Genomic DNA, 17,886 nt, shown 5'->3' with positions numbered 1-17,886 from the left:
TGGAAATTTAATGAAAAAATGTATGTGAAAGAGTAAAGTCCGTATGTGAAAAAGCAACACCCTTTGAAAAAATGGTTTATCGTATTCTAAACTTTTAGCCAAAAGTTATTGACGATCAATTTTTTTTTTTTGCAAGAAAAGAGGGGTACATCTTAAAAAACGAAAAATTCGGACAGACAATATCTCCATATTTTATTTTTGAGCATATTATTTTAAAGGAAAATGGTTCAACAACACGACACCCAGTAGAGTAATAGACCCCACCCATTCACACACTCACTCTCTTTTTCCTTTTTCCCTTAAACCTTTCCAGTTCCACTTTCTCTCTCTCTCTCTCTCTCTCTCTCTCTCTCTTAAAATCCCCTAAATTCTCTAAACCCTCTCTTCATTTCCATGGTGATCCTCCATACATACGCCATTTTTACCTACTGAACTACGCTCTTCATCTCTTTCATTCACTTATATCAAGGTTTGTTTTTATGGACTGCTTCCTCTTTTACTAACTTTTTTTTTTTTTGAGGTTTTCATGTTTTTGCTCAATTTTGATGTAATTTTGAGCCTATTTCTTTTGGATTTAACACGTGTTGATGAATTTTGCATTTTCATATGTTTAGCGCCTTAATTACCTTTTACTTCATGTTACTCTCTATTTATTTGAACATTTGTTACTCTCTAAATTTCGGACTCGAATGTAATTTATGGTTAGTAAATGTTCTCATACATTTGTATTCGACTTCTAATCAAATTTTAGGGAAGAATGTTGTTTGCTTATATGTGCGTTAGGGCATACTCACTCCCGAGTCCCGCCCAATCATTCGTTTACGTTTAATTCAAATGTCTCTCACAAATTATAAAATGATCGGTAATTTGGAATGTAGGGAGTATTTGATAGTTTTTCTCACAAATTATAAAATGATCGGTAATTTGGAATGTAGCGAGTATTTGATAATTTTTCAAGGAGATTCGACAACGGCATAGTATGAACTTTGTTATGAGTTAGAGTAGGTCTGTATGTAGTATCCCTCAACTCTAATAGCATAATGTACCTTGCCTATAACATAGAAAGTTTCAGTTTGTTTCATGATTTGTGCAGTATTTTAATATCAGTTGTTATGGCATGAATTATGAAACACTACGAAATAGGAATTGTTCAAACTTGAATCGCAAACATGAATCGCAAACATGAGCTAGATAATTGTCAGTCAAGGTCAAGTTTTATAGGAATTGTTCATGAGCGACTAAGTGGCCATTGGGCTAGATGGCTTCATCATGAAACAACGACAATAATAACATTAGAGCCTTGATTGACGATTCCATATTAGACCTAAATTGCTAGTGTAGTTGCATCTACTCTTTTTCTTTCAGTGGCTTTGTTTCGTTTGAGTGGTGTTTCGTTTTGCTGAACATATGGGAGAATCAAAAGGGAATATTAAGGCACTGTATGTTTTCATGCTTGCCTATATGCATTTCATTTGCTGTGAAGAAGGTTAACTCAATCTGTATGTTGAAAAGTTGGTAACAAATTTTTATTTGAATGTAATTAGTGTCGAAGTCTTTGGCCAGTTACAGTGAGCATAGATTCAACCTTAAACTGCGTCAAACCAGTGTTCCCGAATTACTTTCTGTCACATATGAAGATTGTTGCATATGTTTGGGGTGTGCAAGCTATTTTTTTTTTTTTTTAAATACATATACCAGAATACTAGATGTCTAGTTGGAGCATCTTAGATCCGGCAAAAATATCTTAATTGTGTGATGGTTTTATGGTGTATCAGCACTCTCATACCTTGTTTAGCCTAGTGGTTCCGATACCCCTTTTTCTTATGATGCGACTGCCGAAGCTTTATTTTTCTGTGAGTCATGTTTTGTTCCTAGCAAGACAGATGATGTAGCCTATTGGAACCAGTTTTATTCACATATGAAAAAGTTCATCTATGCAGATAAACCGTTTTGTTAGTTTGTATTTCAAAGTTGAGATATATGTAAGATTATCTGTGTGTAGTTCTGCATCTCTCATCTAAATCCTAAGAAGGAACATGTTTGAACTATTTACTGCTTGAAGTATTTTCAATCATGTCATTTCTCTTATTTTTCTTTCTGAGATTATTCACGCTCCGGAGACTGGATTATATATTGGTTCTCTTATACAGAATACATCTGGTCAATAGAATGGGTGTTGGTAGGAAGATGGAAACAGTGGTACCCAAAAAGAACCTTAATCATCAGCCGACATGTAATATCAACCCATACTCTGCTCGACATCTGAGGAAGAATGAACTTGCTGGAGTAATTTTTGGCTGCAAGTATTCCACGTTCAAGGAATGCATTTTTAAACAGTTGTTTGGTAAGTCAGTTAATTTTTTCTCATAACTGGATTTCTATAATGTCTTGAAGGAAGGATTACTGAATTTGTTGAACAGGTTTACCAGCGCCACATATTCAGTACGTGCAGAATGTTACTCCGGGAATGCCACTTTTCCTATTCAACTATAGCGACAGGACACTTCATGGCCTTTTTGAGGCGACATCTTCTGGGCAAATGAATATCAACAAATATGCATGGACATTAGATGGTCAAGAGACAACACCATTTCCTGCACAGGTATAGTGTCACAGTCCGCAACTTGATACTTTTTTGGTAGGTTGAGCTGTTATTAAACTTGAACTTCAATTCGATGTAAAAGCATTACTCTGTACCATTCACTTTCTTAGTATATGACATTTAATAATATTATTATAGTAGAACTCCAAAACTCCGTATTACAAGAAACATTATTAAACGCATGTGAATGCAAGACTTGTTAACTCTTAAAGTCCAACAAGGTACTGTCTTTTACACATAGCAATAACTAAACCTAACTTTTTCATGGTTTTATTTTAGGTTCGTGTTAAAATTCGCATGCAGTGCCATCCTTTACGTGAGGACCAGTATAAGCCTATCTTAGCTAAAAACTACCTTGAGCATGAGCCTAATCATCTATGGTTTGAACTAGATCAAGTACAGACAAATAAGTTGATCTCACTATTCTCAACTTCTCCAATTAGTCCGAGTGTATCAATCCCTCCAACTGCAGCTAGGTGGGGCACATTATTTGGACAATCAGCTGCCTCAGTTGCTCATGAAGAAGAGTGCAACCCCAAGGCAACAAATATAGTTACGGACCAGGAATTTCTCTGCGATTCTACACCAACCGTGAAAGGAGAAGAGAGATCAGAAGCTCTACTTGATCAAGATGTGGCCAAGGGTTCGGAAAATGACATAGTTTCTACTTCAGAGAGAAAATGGAGCTCTCTTTTTAAACCCCAGTTCACCCTTTCTTCAAGCAAGGAATGTGAAGAATCCAATAGTGAAGGGCCTCCTACTATGTCTGACAACGAATCTCCTACTTTTTCTAGAGCTACCTCTGTAAGTGGAGCACCTCTTATGGCCACTGAGACGACGAATCTAGCTGAAGCTCTCACCCTTATCTCAGATGCACCTTCCTTAGGGGAAGACGCAAGCTCAGAAGGAAATTCAGATCTACGTGCAGTTGTAATTAAGGTATCTCATATCTTTTTAATTCACACTCCTTTCATGTATCTCCATCCTCTTTTGGCTTATCCTTTGATCACCTGTTCTATGAAGTTGATTCAAGAAATGGGAGAGATGAAAGAGTTACACTTCAGGCAAACCATGAAGATTCATAATTTGGAGCTGGAATTGGTAAGAATTTGACTCATCTACCTTATTTTGCTTGTTTTCTGTACAGCTATGTTGCTTTATTGAATCTGTTTGTGGGTATTGTTTCTCTTTCTGATAACATGCTGATGTGCTTTTATGTATCACCGCTTGTGTTTTTCACAAGCAAATGTTTTGTTTTTATGGTTGTTTGAAGTGGTTGGTCAGTACGATCTACCATGACTCGCTATTTCATATTCCTTTCACAAAGATGATAAAACATACTCCCTCCTATTCACCATTTTCTTCCCTATTTCCTTAAACGGATTATTCAGGTTTTCTTCCCTATTTCCTTTTTTGGGTTGATTTGTGTGGTCCAAATTCAATAGCATGTGGGGTAGTGTGTTTTATGTGGTCTAAATTCAATTTCTTATTTCTTGTGGAAAAAGGAAAGGGGAAGAAAATGGTGAATTGGAGGGAGTATGAAGGATCGTAGCAAATTAGCAATACACACTAAGTCAACAACAAAAATGCCCTAGTCCCAATATGATTTATGGTTGGCTAACACATGAAAGTTTATGCGTGGTAATGAAAATTAACAGATGTAAAAGGTTGTTGCTGTTATTTTCTGAAGATCTATATATTCGTCGCGTCTCATATGCATCTATTCTTACTTTACAAATTGACAATGCAGAAGGAAGCAAGTCGTATGCTTCAAAAATCAGAATCCCATCTTGAGCAATCTGCGCATTCAGGGTCCTCTCTCTCAGCCATGCATTTGGAGGAGATGATGTCTGAAAATCAAGATATTTACCAATCTATACTTTTAGTGGGTGGATTTGATGGCTCTTCATTGCTGCAAAACATAGATTGCTATTGTCCTTTTGAGGATGTCATGCGACCTCTTGCACACATGAGATCTGTCCGTTCATATTCTTCTGCAGTGAAGCGTGATGGAGACTTGTATGTTTTGGGTGGTGAATACGATTCATCTTGGTACGACACAGGTACATGCTATCCGAATCAGTTTCTCTATCATTCCTATGCTGTTCTTTTTCATGTAATCTATGGAGTATGGTTTTCTGATAAATGAGTATTAACTCTACCTTCCTGCTGTATGAAGTTGAATCATACAATCTGCAGAGCCATCAGTGGACCACTTACCCTTCATTGAATAGGAAGAAAGGAAGTTTAGCTGCAGTCTCTTTACTTGCCAAGATCTTTGCTATAGGAGGTGGAGATGCAGAAGACAGTCTCTCAGAGGTAGAAGTGCTCGATCTGAATGTTGGAAAGTGGATAGTTACCAGATCAATGCTGCAAAAAGTAAGGGCTCATGAACATCTAATCTATTAGATTCCAGTAAAGCTTTTCACCTTTAATTATCTCTATGATTTATGAAGCACATTTACATAATTTTTCTGAAAGAAAATCGGAAGTTTATAAGAATTTGAGATTGAACAATTTACGCCACTGACATTATCAAAGGAGTATTGATTGAATAAAGCGGAAGAGCTCACGAACTGTTCCGTGATTCAATGATCAATTTTCCTTATATTATGACTTTTTCTGTTCTCAGCACATGAGTAAAATTGTGTGCGTCGGATCGCTCGTACTTTGATGTAAGTGCGTAGATACTAGGGCAGTTGGTATTGAACTTGTTAGAACTTCCAAATTCATTCCTTCCATTTTTCTTGATCTGCCTCTACTGCGTCATTCACTTAAACTTGCTGCTTATGTTATCTATCAATGGTTTAATGCATTTAGTGTTATTTTAGCAACCTTTGAATGTGATGAGGGTTGCAGCGTTGTGTTTCACAATCATTTTTCGATTTGTGTGTTCTTTTTTGTTTAAAGTTCACTGTTTACTCTTGACTAAGATTCTTTATTACTGAGGAGTTCTAGGAGCTGTATTATACTCCGCATATTAGCATGATGATTATTCTCTGAAAGGTCTAAAGAAAAGGAACCAGCAGAAAGTCAATACTCAATAGCTTTTGAATGCAAGCCAAACTTCTACTGCTCGGGAAAAAAAATTCTACTGTAAAATCAAAACGTATTATAATAAATGGAGTCATCTCCTCTGGTTTTTCAGCGTTTTGCCCCAGCTGCAGCGGAATTAAATGGTGTGCTATATGTTGCTGGTGGATATGATGGACAGGAATATGTGAGGTAAATTCCTTATATTTTGCGTCTGTCATGCTGCTACTGCTTACATGGTTTGTAAATGATCATTCCCTTTTGTGGTTGAAATTGGTTGATCGGCCAAGCCTTTTAAACTGTAGCTTTCCACAGCAAGTGTTGGTGATTTGATACTGTCAATAGACATGGACTCGTTACTTTGTTGTCTTGCTGTCCTTGTATAGTTGTATTAGTCTGCTCTTAATAGAGGACATGAAAAGGGGCAAACGGGACATGATTCTATGGGACTATGGTTATTGCTCTCTCTCTCTCTCTCTATATATATATATATATATATATATATATATATAGAGAGAGAGAGAGAGAGAGAGAGAGAGAGAGCAGTTCTCGTAAGGTCCTCATATATAATGAGTCCCTAAGTCCTTATATGGACCATTGGATGAGGGAAATGGAAGGATGAGATTGCATCTCATTGAATGGCTACAAATTAATCTCATCTAATTACCTCCTTTAATCATTCTAACTCCTTAAACATTCAGCCTCTCCTAATCTCTCCTCTCATTATCCCACACTCCTACTCTCTCACTATATCCCATTTTCTCTAAAATTCCCAACAAAATAATAAACCCAAAAAAAACCAATTTCTCTCTAAAAATCCCAACAAAATAAAAAACCAAAAAAAAAAAACTTTCTCTCCTCCTCACCCACTCACCAACCCAGCCACCCCCACCACATCTCCTAACCCGGCTCACCAACCCAACCACCTCATGCCAACACCACCACTGACGACCTCCATCTGACCCCACAACCTCCCTCCTCCTGCAGACGCCACCACCTGCCACGAACCACCCTACAACTTTAGTCCATTTTGGTATAACTTTAGTGCATTTTTGTATAACTTTAGTCCATTTTTTGTATAACTTTAGTCCACCAAACTACCACCACAAAACGAGATAATAAAGTTATTTTTTCAAAATATTAAAATTAACTTATTATATGAGATTTATTTTACCCAAAATCTTAAGAAAAAAAATGTAAAAAAAACGAGAATTGAGAAAATAGATAAAAAGACAAGAATAAACAAAATAAATGACAACAAAAATAACGAATGAAAAAAACACAACAAAAATAACGAATGAAAAAAACAACTCAAAACATAAAAAATAACACCAAAACAAAAAAAAAAAAAAAAACGTTCCGGCGGCGGTGGGGTTGGCGGCGGCGGTGGTTGTGAGACGGTGGGTGGTGTCGGGTGGGGTGGTGGTGTAGAGGAAGAGAACTTTTTTATTTATTTGGATTTTTGATTTTTTTGGGTGTTTTGGGTTTTTTTTATTTATTTGGATTTTTGGGTTTTTTATTTATTTGGATTTTTTGGGTTTTTTTTTTTTTAGAGTTTGAGAGAAAAGAGAAGTGAAATGTGTAAGATGAAAGAGAAATGGATGAGTGGAAAACAAATATATAGTAAATTAGTGATTAATTAGAGTGGATTAGTGAAGGAGGAGAGAGATGGTGAGATTAGCTAATAAACACACTTTTTTGGGGTTGATCTTGGCCATTCATTTTCACCATCCAATGGCCCTTAATAGAACTTATGGACTCATTATATATCTTGGCCTTACATGATCTCTTCTCTCTCTCTCTCTCTCTCTCTCTCTATATATATATATATATATATATATATATATATATATAGTGTAAAGATCAAGAGAGTCCACCTCTTACATGTGAGTCCATAAGTCCTCCTTATAGCCCTTGGATGAGGAAAATAGAAGGCTGAGATTTGGTGAAGAAAAAAGGAGATTAAGGGTAATTAAACCCACTCTCTCACTACCCTTCCTAATCTACATTAATCAAACACCTAATTCACTATAAAAGATTATTTTTCCACCCACTTTATCTCTCATCTCACAAAATAACATTCACCACATCTATCTAAAACCCAAAAAAATCAATAAAACCCAAAAACCCTCACCCACCAAAACCTACCCGCCACCACCACACCCCCACCCTTACTGCCACACTCGCATTTCCGCCGCCAACAACCTTTTTTCACACCCACCAACCCCACGACCCACACCCACCGCCACTCCACCCCGACACCACGCACAACCCCAAACACCACCAGATCTGCCATGACCACCATCTCAGTCGCCTCTTGCTGCTGCCGCCAAAGCAACCGTGGGTGTGGGACTGTGGTGGCCGTGTGTAGATGAGGGTGTTGGTGTCTGTCGAGCGAGATCTAGTTTTCAATTTTTTTTTTTTTTTTTTTTTTTTTTGGAATCTCCTTTTTTTGAATGATTTTGAAATGTTGGTTGTTATGTGTTGGTGGGACACTAGGACGTGTGTACCAGTGAATGTAGTCTTTTATTTTTTTTTTAAATTATTTGAGATCTCCTTCTTCGAAGGATTTTGAGATCCAGTTTTCTATTTTTTTTTTTTTTTTTTTTTTTTTTTTTTTTTTTTGTGTTTTAGTTTTTCAGATTTGGTAGTTTATTAATGTTTTAATTTTGTTTACTTGGGCTCAAAACACGAGATCTCTAAGGAAAACGAGATCTTCTCATTTTTTTTTTTAATTTATTTCTTTCGTTCTTTTGTGTGTGATCTTTTTTAATTTTAATCTTATAAGTCTTGTAACTTTTTTGAAATAGTCTTGTAACTTTTTTTAATTTTTTTCGAGTAAAAGTTGTTGTGGGTTGGTGTTGTTGTGATGGTGGAGATTTGAGTTTTTTTTAAAAAAAACAAATGAAAAAGTTAGATCTTATTTTAAAAAGTTTTTTCTATTAAAATTACACTTTTCTCCGTTAAAATTACACTTTTTTCCATTAAAATTACACTTTTCTCCATTAAAATTACACTTTTTTCTGTTAAAATTATACTTTTTTCAGCTAGAATAACACTTTTTTCGGCTAAAATTACACTTTTTCTGCTAAAATTACACTTTTTGTAGTTGTTAGAATTACACTTTTTTCTGTTAAAATTACACTTTTCATCATTAAAATTACACTTTTTTCTGTTAAAATTATACTTTTTTGTGCTAGAATAACACTTTTTTATGTTAAAATTATACTTTTTTCTGCTAGAATAACACTTTTTTCGGCTAAAATTACAGTTTTAGTTGTTAGAATTACACTTTTTTCAGTTAAAATTACACTTTTTTTTTTCTAGAATAACACTTTTTTCGGCTAAAATTACACTTTTTGTTGTTAGAATTACACTTTTTTCTGTTAAAATTATACTTTTTTTTGCTAGAATAACACTTTTTTCGGCTAAAATTACACTTTTTGTTGTTAGAATTACGCTTTTTTCTGTTAAAATTACACTTTTTTTTTGCTAGAATAACACTTTTTTCGGCTAAAATTACACTTTTTGTTGTTAGAATTACACTTTTTGTTGTTAGAATTACACTATTTTCTGTTAGAATTACACTTAGCTCTATTGGACTAATGTTACACTCTCAATGGACTTGGTAATATTCTCATATTCTCATTGGACTAATGTTACATTCTCAATGGACTAAAATTACATTCTCAAAGTGGATTTGAAATTATACTTTTCGAACTAAAATTACACTTTTCTGGACTAAAATTACATTCTCCTTGACTAAAAATAACAATCTCATTGGACTGAAATTACACTTACCTGGACTAAAATAACACTTTTTGTCATTAAAATAACACTCGTAAAATGCTAAATTACAATAATTTGTGATAAAATTACAAAACTTCAAAATATTATTCGTTAAAATCACTCGGAAAAGATTGAAGTTAAACTTGTAAAACGCAAAATTCTCGAAAATATTCCTTAAAATTACACTTTTTGTTGTTAGAATTAGACTCGTAAAATCCTAAAATGTTGAAAACTTGTCTCGAAAAAAAAAATGAAAAAACCGAAACAGCAAAAATGTTAACAAAATTTTCACAAACTTTGAAGTATAAGACAAAAGGTGGTGTTAATTGTGTATGATAATGAATTAGTGAATGTATTACTAAAACTAGAGAGAAAAGTAAATTAATTAGTGTTAAGTGTGTTTCTTGCTTTCAATCTCAACCTTCCACCATGCATGATCCAAGGGTTGTGGGAGGGACTTATGGACTCAAAAGATATAAGGGACTCATTTGAACTTTACTCTATAGGAATTGGGATCCGGTGAGAACCACCAACATAATGAGAACCTTGAGAACTTATCTTATTAGGATCTATTGTCCCAGTATCAGTCTATTTTCCAAGTGGTGGAAGCTTGATGCCTGGTTTTATTAAGAGACAGATTAGGATTATCTATTTTCTGCAGCTACCTCATTGAGCCCTTATTTTTTCCCTATACCTTACCAATACCATGGGATCATGGTAATAAAAATGCAGTATCCGTCACTGTGGTGGTATGATCGTGAAATGTTGGGATATTGTTGGTGCAATTTAACTGGTTCGTCATTTGCATGCAAATCTGGTGTAATTTCAAAAACATTAAATGTTCATTTCATATTGAGTTACGAATTTTAAGTTAATTTCCATATTTGTAGTATGTATCTTATTTCACTTATGACCTAGTTTCTTCACATATACATCAGGGGTAATGTTGTATACATCCAACTTTTGCAAATGCATATGTTATCTTATATCGTATGCAAGAAAGATAATTAAAGAACGGAAACAGCACGCAAATTTATGGTGAAGAGCACATGAAAATGATCTTGTGGAATTACGGAGGACATAATAATTATCACGGCTAGGTTATGACCTAGAGATTTTATATAGTACTCTCTAATCCTAATCAGATGTGTAAGTAGAATACCCAGAAAATAAGCCCAAACAGTTAACTCTGTCTTAGAACGATAGGCAGTGGGACTCCCCCTCGTGCTGGATTGTTCGAAAGGGGACTTGACAGATTCAATGCATATTCTAATATGTTTCTCAAAAACTTTCGTGAAATTCTCGATTATTGAATTAATGCGGTGATACTGGTTAATGGCTAAATTTTGAAGTGTGATTGGTGTGGCCAAAACTTTACCCTTTTTTGCTGTAAGGTTCAGTGTAACGGTAAAAACTGTAATGCCGGCTTGGTTGTCCGTTACGTAACAGGATCATTTTAATAGCATCTACAGAGTGTTTCTTTAGCTTTCACCAAGCTTATTTGGAACACAAAGCTTTGAATCGCTTTGTTCTGTCTTGTGTTTGGTATTTTTATGCTTTTCTTACAATGGATCTTCAGCGTTAGTTATATGTTTTGTTTGTGGTTCATCAAAATATATGTATATTTTTTAATCTTTGTAGTTGCTGCTGTTCAGTCATTTACTATCCATTGTGCAGTTCAGTTGAACGATTCGATCCCCGTGTATATTCTTGGTCAAGATTAAAGAGTATGAACTCAAGCAGAGGGTGTCACTCTTTGACAGTTCTGAATGAGAAGTTGTAAGTGCTCCTATGTTTGTTTTCTATAGTTGCGACCCTTTCATTTGACTTTTATCAGATAGTCTAGTCTTGTTGAAATAATTAGGATTCTTGAGCCATATTGAGCTGCCGAGTAGGGGCAAGGGGAGAACTATAAACTATGGTACAATAGTGGTTAATTTTCTGTGTTGGAAGAAGTGCGTAGTCCATTCTCACTTATCTGCCTGTGTCTTCATGAGCTTTTAAACTTCTTAAACAGTACGCCTGTTTCTTTACAACAATTTATAATTTTATTATAGTTTGCTAAGTTATCCATTAGTGCTGCCTTACCAGGAAAACATTATACTCCCTCCGTCCCGGTCTTTTGTTTACCTATTCCATTTATGGGCGTCTCATTCATTTGTTTACCTTTCTATATTGGGAATGTTTTTAAGAGTTAATTTGATTATCCCATAACCTATTGTCCACTTGTGACTCAATACAACACCCACAAATGGTCCCCTCCCCTCTCCTCTCCTTGGTCTTTGTTCCAAAACCAAAGGGAGTAATAAATTGTTTATCAGCTATTCCGTTTGGCTCGATTTATTAAATCCTGGCCAGCCATCCGTTGGAAAATGATCTCGTTTTTGCACGTCTTTGGCTCCATTTGTAGGTATGCCATTGGCGGATTTGATGGAACTCAAATGGTCCCCACGGTAGAAATGTTTGAGCCTCGCACTGGGTCATGGACTATGTCAAAGCCCATGACATATGCTCGGGGTTGTTTGAGTGGTGTCACTTTCGGGGAGAGAATTTATGCGATAGGCGGGATGCAGAGTAATGAAGATGTCTTAGACACGGTAAACATTTTCCCTAACAGCCTTCTTAATTTATCTTTTGCGTAGGTTAGGGGGTTGATTAGAGCCCCCTAATTTCACCATGTTTGTCTTTTCTATAATTTTCTTTTTTCACAGGTCGAGTGTTATACTGAAGGTGAAGGATGGAAACTGATGGAATCGAAGACCATCGGGAAAAGATGTTTTTGCCCAGCTATTGTGGTTTGATTTCTTACTAGTTCAGGTTACTTCAATGAACAAAATACTCCGCAGTACATAGGTTTTTGCGGTGAGTAAGCTATCACCCTATCAGTTAGCAAATAGAAGAGGTCTTAACTTAGATATTGTACTGACATTTTCTCTTTTTTCACAAAAAGAAAAAAAAATCTCAGCTAGCTGTAAAAAGTATGTCTATCCAAGAACACTGAAACTTGAATCACAGTGCATTTCGTTACTGAGCATCTCATACCGGGAGTTTGTCTTTGACTTAAAAGTTGAATCAATGCGAGTTTTTGTCCACCATACATTATGCTTCTGAATCTTGAAACGTAGTATATGATTTTTAGAGTTCAAATTCCATCGCTATCAAAAAAGAAAACTGTGGTACTTGTATTAAATAGCTGTCTCTTTCTGCACTGGTGATCCTAACAAGCTCCGGACATATAATAAAAGTAACTAGTATGGGTGCCCGGCTTCCCCTGGGCTAGCTCTATTTAGCATTAAAATATTTTTTCAATTAACTAAAATTACTTTAAAGTTGCATAACTGATCAATTTATGATTAATATATTTTTCTATGATACGGGGTATATCTTAAAATTACAATGAAATAAATTATGAGACAAATCTACCTTGCTATTAATATTTTACTTAAATCGATTACTTAGCTAATTTTTCATATATACTTCCTTTTGTTCTTAGAATTGTTATCTTTTATTACATTTGTTATTATTACTTTTTCTCCATTAAAATTACACTTTTATCTATTAAAATTACACTTTTTTCTATTAAAGTTACATTTTTTTTGTTAAAGTTATTTTTTTTATATTATTAAAGTTATACTTTTTTCTATTAAAATTACACTTTTTTTTCTATTAAAGTTACATTTTTTCTGTTAAAGTTACATTTTTCTCTATTATTAAAGTTACACTTTTCTCCATTAAAATTACACTTTTATCTATTAAAATTACACTTATCTCCAATAAAGTTATACTTATTTCTATTATGGTTACACTCTCAAAGGACTAAAGTTACACCCTCAAAGAACTAAAGTTACACCCTCAAAGAACTAAGGGGGCGTTTGGTTCGGGGGCTTTAGGAAAGGGAAAGAGAATCAAAATGGTCGATTTCTCTTGTTGTTGTTTGTTTGACACAAACTAAGAGTAACCCATACCCTCCCTTACCCCCAAAACCATTCTCATCCATGCCCCCCCCCCCCCCCCACCGTAACCCCGTAACCCCATTTCCCAGTTTCCCTCCTACTCCCTATTACCACTACTACATTCGTACACCCACCGTCAAACACTACCACCAACACCCACCACACCCTCCCACACCGACACAACCACCCCCAGCGATTCCGGCGGTCCCTTATTCCGGCCCATTCACTGGCGCACTCATCGCCTCTCCACGCCACCCTTGCTTTCCATTCGCACCCCACATCCCCAACCACTAAACACCACACCAACACCTTCAATAACTCTCCCACCCCATCGAAACTCCCTCCCTCGCCGGTAATCTCTCTTCCCCAACACCACACCAACACCAAATCTTGTGTTTATTAGGGTGAGGAAACGACAGTTTCGTGGGTGCTGGCTTATTTTTAATTGTTTGTGGGGCTTTGGGTTTTGGTGTCCGACAAGGGAGAGGGGAATGGCGAGGTGGTTGTCGATGAGAAACGACGGTGTCGTGGCGACGCCATCTTGTTGGTGGTATCAGTGTGGGTAGTGGTGACAGGTGGTGCGTGATGGCGGTGGTAGGTGGTGGAGTTAGTTTTAATGGTGACAATTCCCTTTCTCTTTAATATCCAACCAAACAATAAAGGATATTAGGGGTGATCACATGCCTTTCCCCTTCTTACCCTTTCTTGATTTCATTCCCTTACCCTTTCTCGTACCAAACGCCTCTAAAGTTACACCCTCAGAGAACTAAAGTTACACTTTTAATATGGACTAGAGATACACTTTTAATGGACTAAAATTACAATTTAATGGATTAAAATTACACTTTAATGGACTAAAGTTACACTTCTGGACCAAAATTACAATTTAATGGACTAAAATTACAATTTAATGGACTAAAATTACACTTTAATGGACTAAAGTTACACTTCTGAACTAAAATTACATTTTAATGGACTAAAGTTACACTTCTAAGAGACTAAAGTTACACTTATAAATCATTCAATTTACAATGAGTTGTGTTAAAATTTGAAAAATTCAAAATAATATTTCTCAAAATTTGTCGTAAACTTGCTTCAAAATTTCAAATTTGTCGTAAAACGCAAAATTTGTCGTAAACTTGCTTCAAAATTTGAAATTTTAAAATAATATCCGTCAAAACCGCTTTCTTTTTGATAAAATTACACCTTTTTTTGTTAGAATTACACTTTTAAAACAGTAAGTGTCATAAAATTTGTATAAACTCTCTCAAAAAAAAAAAAAGTATAAACTTGAAAATATAAGAAGGCAAAAGATAGTGTTAATTGGGTAGAATAATCAATTAGTGAATGTATAATTAAAACTAGAGAGAGAAAGTAGAATTAATTAGTGTATATATGAAGGACTTATGAGAACTTGTCTCGTTTAACATATATGCATTAAATATATTACAAATATGCATTAAATTAATTAAGTCGAAATAATTATGGAATATTATATTTTTTTTTGGAAATCTAGCTTGATTTATTTACTTTTTAATAGTTTTCAAAATATAATATACTTATATCATATTTGTTTATGTTAAAATAATTAACATCTTTATACTAATTAAATTAATACCATAAGTGGGACATGTTTATTTTAAGAAAAATCACCATATTCCGGTGTTCACTAAATTTATATTTCAACCAAAACTATATAATATTTACATTGATTTAAAACTATATAGTATAATTAATTTGTATAAATTTATTTAATTACATTGAAATTCCTTGGTTTTTGAAATTAATATATAGTATTGATAATACAAATTATACTCCATATCTTTCATTTTTATTGTCCTACTTTTTATTTGGGAAGGACAATAAAAGGGATGCCGGGAGAGTATTCGAAAATTGTGAATGCGCTAGTATTACCCATTTTACGTGATGCATGTGCCCATTCTTCCAAAGCTGGGAGTGGTGGGTTTATTGTTTTGTGAAACAATAAAATACTCGGAATTTGATAATTGGCTAAACTGTACTAATCAAGTTGACGTCGATAAAATAAAGCAGAAAGCAACAAATTATTAAAAGGAGAGTTCGGAACTAGAAATGTTAATTAATTGCTTATAATTCTTGTCAAAAAAAAAAAAATTGCTTATAATGGATCTAATACGAAGTACATCTGAACTTCATTAAAATCCTGGTAGCCCAATTATTAGCTCAAAACTGAAAAACTTAGTCGAGAACAACAAGATTGTCATACTCCTTCCCAGAAAGAGCATCATCCATAACAGCCTGAGGATCACCCTGCTTACCCTGCATGAACAACTTCATTGCATTCTTAGAAAACCCACTTACCAATGCCACCCCCTTCTGCTTCTTCGTCACAGGAGTTGATTTCGAGTCTCTCAAATTCCAGAATACTATCTCTGGCACTGCATCCTTAAACCCACTCTCCTCAAACTTCCTCACTATCGCCATATAATCAGTCTCCCACCTCCTAGTTGTAGTAACCGCTTTATCAAACTCCATGTCACTGAACACAAACACCCTCTTCACCATCTCCTCAGGCTTAAGCTTAGCATGGACCGCCACATACAGGATCAACTCAAGCACCCTTAGGAAATTAGTGTTCATCCCCCATTTCATCTTTCTAATGAAATTCGCCTTAGAGTAAAGGTCATCCCCTTGTATCATATGAAGTTGTGGATTTTCACTGAATGTGATCACCTTCCCTTTCCACGGCTCCTCGGACAATTCCGAAAGCAGTATCCCAAGAGAAACACACACTTCCATAGGAGTACCCTCCATCGAACTAGACACATCACATATCCCAATACAATTCCCTATTTTACTCCCATTCCCTTCCTTCAGCAAGTCTTCCACCATCCTCTTCCATTGTAGCTCCGCCACCGCACCGCCATCGTCACCGCCCTTCAACGCAGCCCCGACAATCTCATGAGGCAGTAGCGCCCCAGCAGCAATCTTAGCCTTACCCGACTTGACCAACTCCAAGTACCCATTAAACCTCTCCTCATCATGCTTCAAGAAAAATTCCTTATAATTGGACATAGCCACAGATGCTACTCTGTTATACGGAATCTGATCCCACTTCTTGGCCCCCATGAAAATCTCTGGCAACTCGAGCGCCTTTCGCAGCGGGACTAACACCTCCTTCCTTAACCTCTCCCTAACCCGGTAGGCATAATGTACGTCCTCAACACCATCATACTCCTCTTTGGGGAACAACTTTTTAGCAATCGCCTCACACAAAAGCGTTGCGCGATCAAGGGACGAGTCCAAAGACGGGCACCACTTGGCAGCCAAGCTGATCTTCCTAAGATCACCGGCATTCAACGCCACCAGATCCTCCTTCAAACGACCCGCAAAAAAGTCAGACACCCGTTCATGAAGGTACCTAAAATCCGGATCATGCTTAAACTTTAGAATGACGGCCTTGGCCATATCGGCTTGTTTCTTGTGTCGTAACTCCGCGGCGGCCTCCTTCTCTACAGCCTGCTTATCCGCGGCCTCACGGATTTTAAACTCCTTCATCGCCTGAGACTTCTTACCCTTTTTACCCTTCTTCACCTTACCCTTACCCTTCTTAACCGCAAACGGGCCTCTAGGTCGACCGAATTGTTTAACCGGGGTCATCTTGGCAGGGTGGGTCAAACCCAAAATCCGAAACAGAATCTCAGGAAAATCCTTAAAATACCCAAATTCCGCGAAAGTAGCGAGATTACAAGCGAGGGTCTTAGGGTGGCGGCCATGTAGCCAAATGGCGGAAGTATAAAACCCAGACTTATCGGATTTACCGGAACCGCGAACACCACGGAGGTTACAGATCAGTTTCAAGGTGGTTAACGAGTCGTGATCCCAGGCTGCGTCGAGTTTCTGGGTGATGACATGAGATCGGGTACCGGGTACAACATCAAAGAAGAGATCTAAACAAGGGTTACCCGTTTCAAGATAAGTGTCGCCGGAGTTTTCGGTAAAGCCGACACGGAGGTTAAACGGGTCGTCGAGTTGGGTGGAGTTGAAGTTGGTGAGGATGGTGTTTAGGAAAGGATCGGTGGTTAAGATGGCTGATTTGGGGATTTTGGGACGGCGTTCTGGGGGTCCAATTAGGGTTCCTGCCATTTTTTCTTGATTTGTTAGATTATTGATGATTCGAGTTTCTGGGTTGGTATTGGTTTGTGTTTTATAGGGATTGCAAATATTGGGCCCCACCTACCCTCCTCTTATACACAAAATCTCATTGAAGACGGACGATATCCGTCACAAGCTTGTGACGGATACCGTTTCCTCTCACAAAATGTCCATTGAGAAGTGAGTGGGAAGCACATGAGGGATGCCCCACCTTGTCCCCTCTCCCTTTTTATGAGAGGTCACAAGCTTGTGACGGCTAATCCCATCACAAGCAAGACGTTTTGCCTCTTATAATGCATGCATCGTTCAAAGTAGAGAATTTTCTTCTTGGTATCCCTGGGGAAAGGAAAAATTCGTCGTATTTCTCTAGCACAA

General features: G+C 36.4%; 2 protein-coding genes across 3 annotated transcripts; one reads left to right on the top strand and one right to left on the bottom strand.

The window, feature by feature from the left end:
- Positions 1–285: 285 nt before the first annotated feature.
- LOC141600246 (uncharacterized) lies at positions 286–12,484 on the top strand. 2 transcript variants are annotated; one of them, XM_074420433.1, is made up of 11 exons: positions 286–469; positions 2,151–2,344; positions 2,421–2,602; positions 2,882–3,541; positions 3,626–3,703; positions 4,353–4,665; positions 4,782–4,981; positions 5,751–5,827; positions 11,102–11,203; positions 11,835–12,021; positions 12,136–12,484. In XM_074420433.1, exons 2-11 carry the CDS (start codon positions 2,170–2,172, stop codon positions 12,223–12,225), a joined length of 2,064 nt encoding a protein of 687 aa, XP_074276534.1. In that variant the 5' UTR covers positions 286–469; positions 2,151–2,169; the 3' UTR covers positions 12,226–12,484. The 2 variants fall into 2 exon arrangements, 1 of the variants encoding a protein (XP_074276534.1); XR_012524269.1 differs by having other exon boundaries at positions 288–469; positions 11,107–11,203.
- Positions 12,485–15,455: 2,971 nt separating this feature from the next.
- On the bottom strand, positions 15,456–17,571 carry LOC141600245 (uncharacterized). Its single transcript, XM_074420432.1, has one exon. It carries the CDS (start codon positions 17,500–17,502, stop codon positions 15,595–15,597), a length of 1,908 nt encoding a protein of 635 aa, XP_074276533.1. The 5' UTR covers positions 17,503–17,571; the 3' UTR covers positions 15,456–15,594.
- Between the last annotated feature and the right edge of the window lie 315 nt (positions 17,572–17,886).

This window comes from Silene latifolia, chromosome 9 (assembly GCF_048544455.1).
Source record: "Silene latifolia isolate original U9 population chromosome 9, ASM4854445v1, whole genome shotgun sequence".
Classification (NCBI taxonomy): Eukaryota; Viridiplantae; Streptophyta; class Magnoliopsida; order Caryophyllales; family Caryophyllaceae; genus Silene; species Silene latifolia.
The sequence above is the reverse complement of the archived record's forward strand: the minus strand, read 5'-3'. Positions and strand labels throughout refer to the sequence as shown.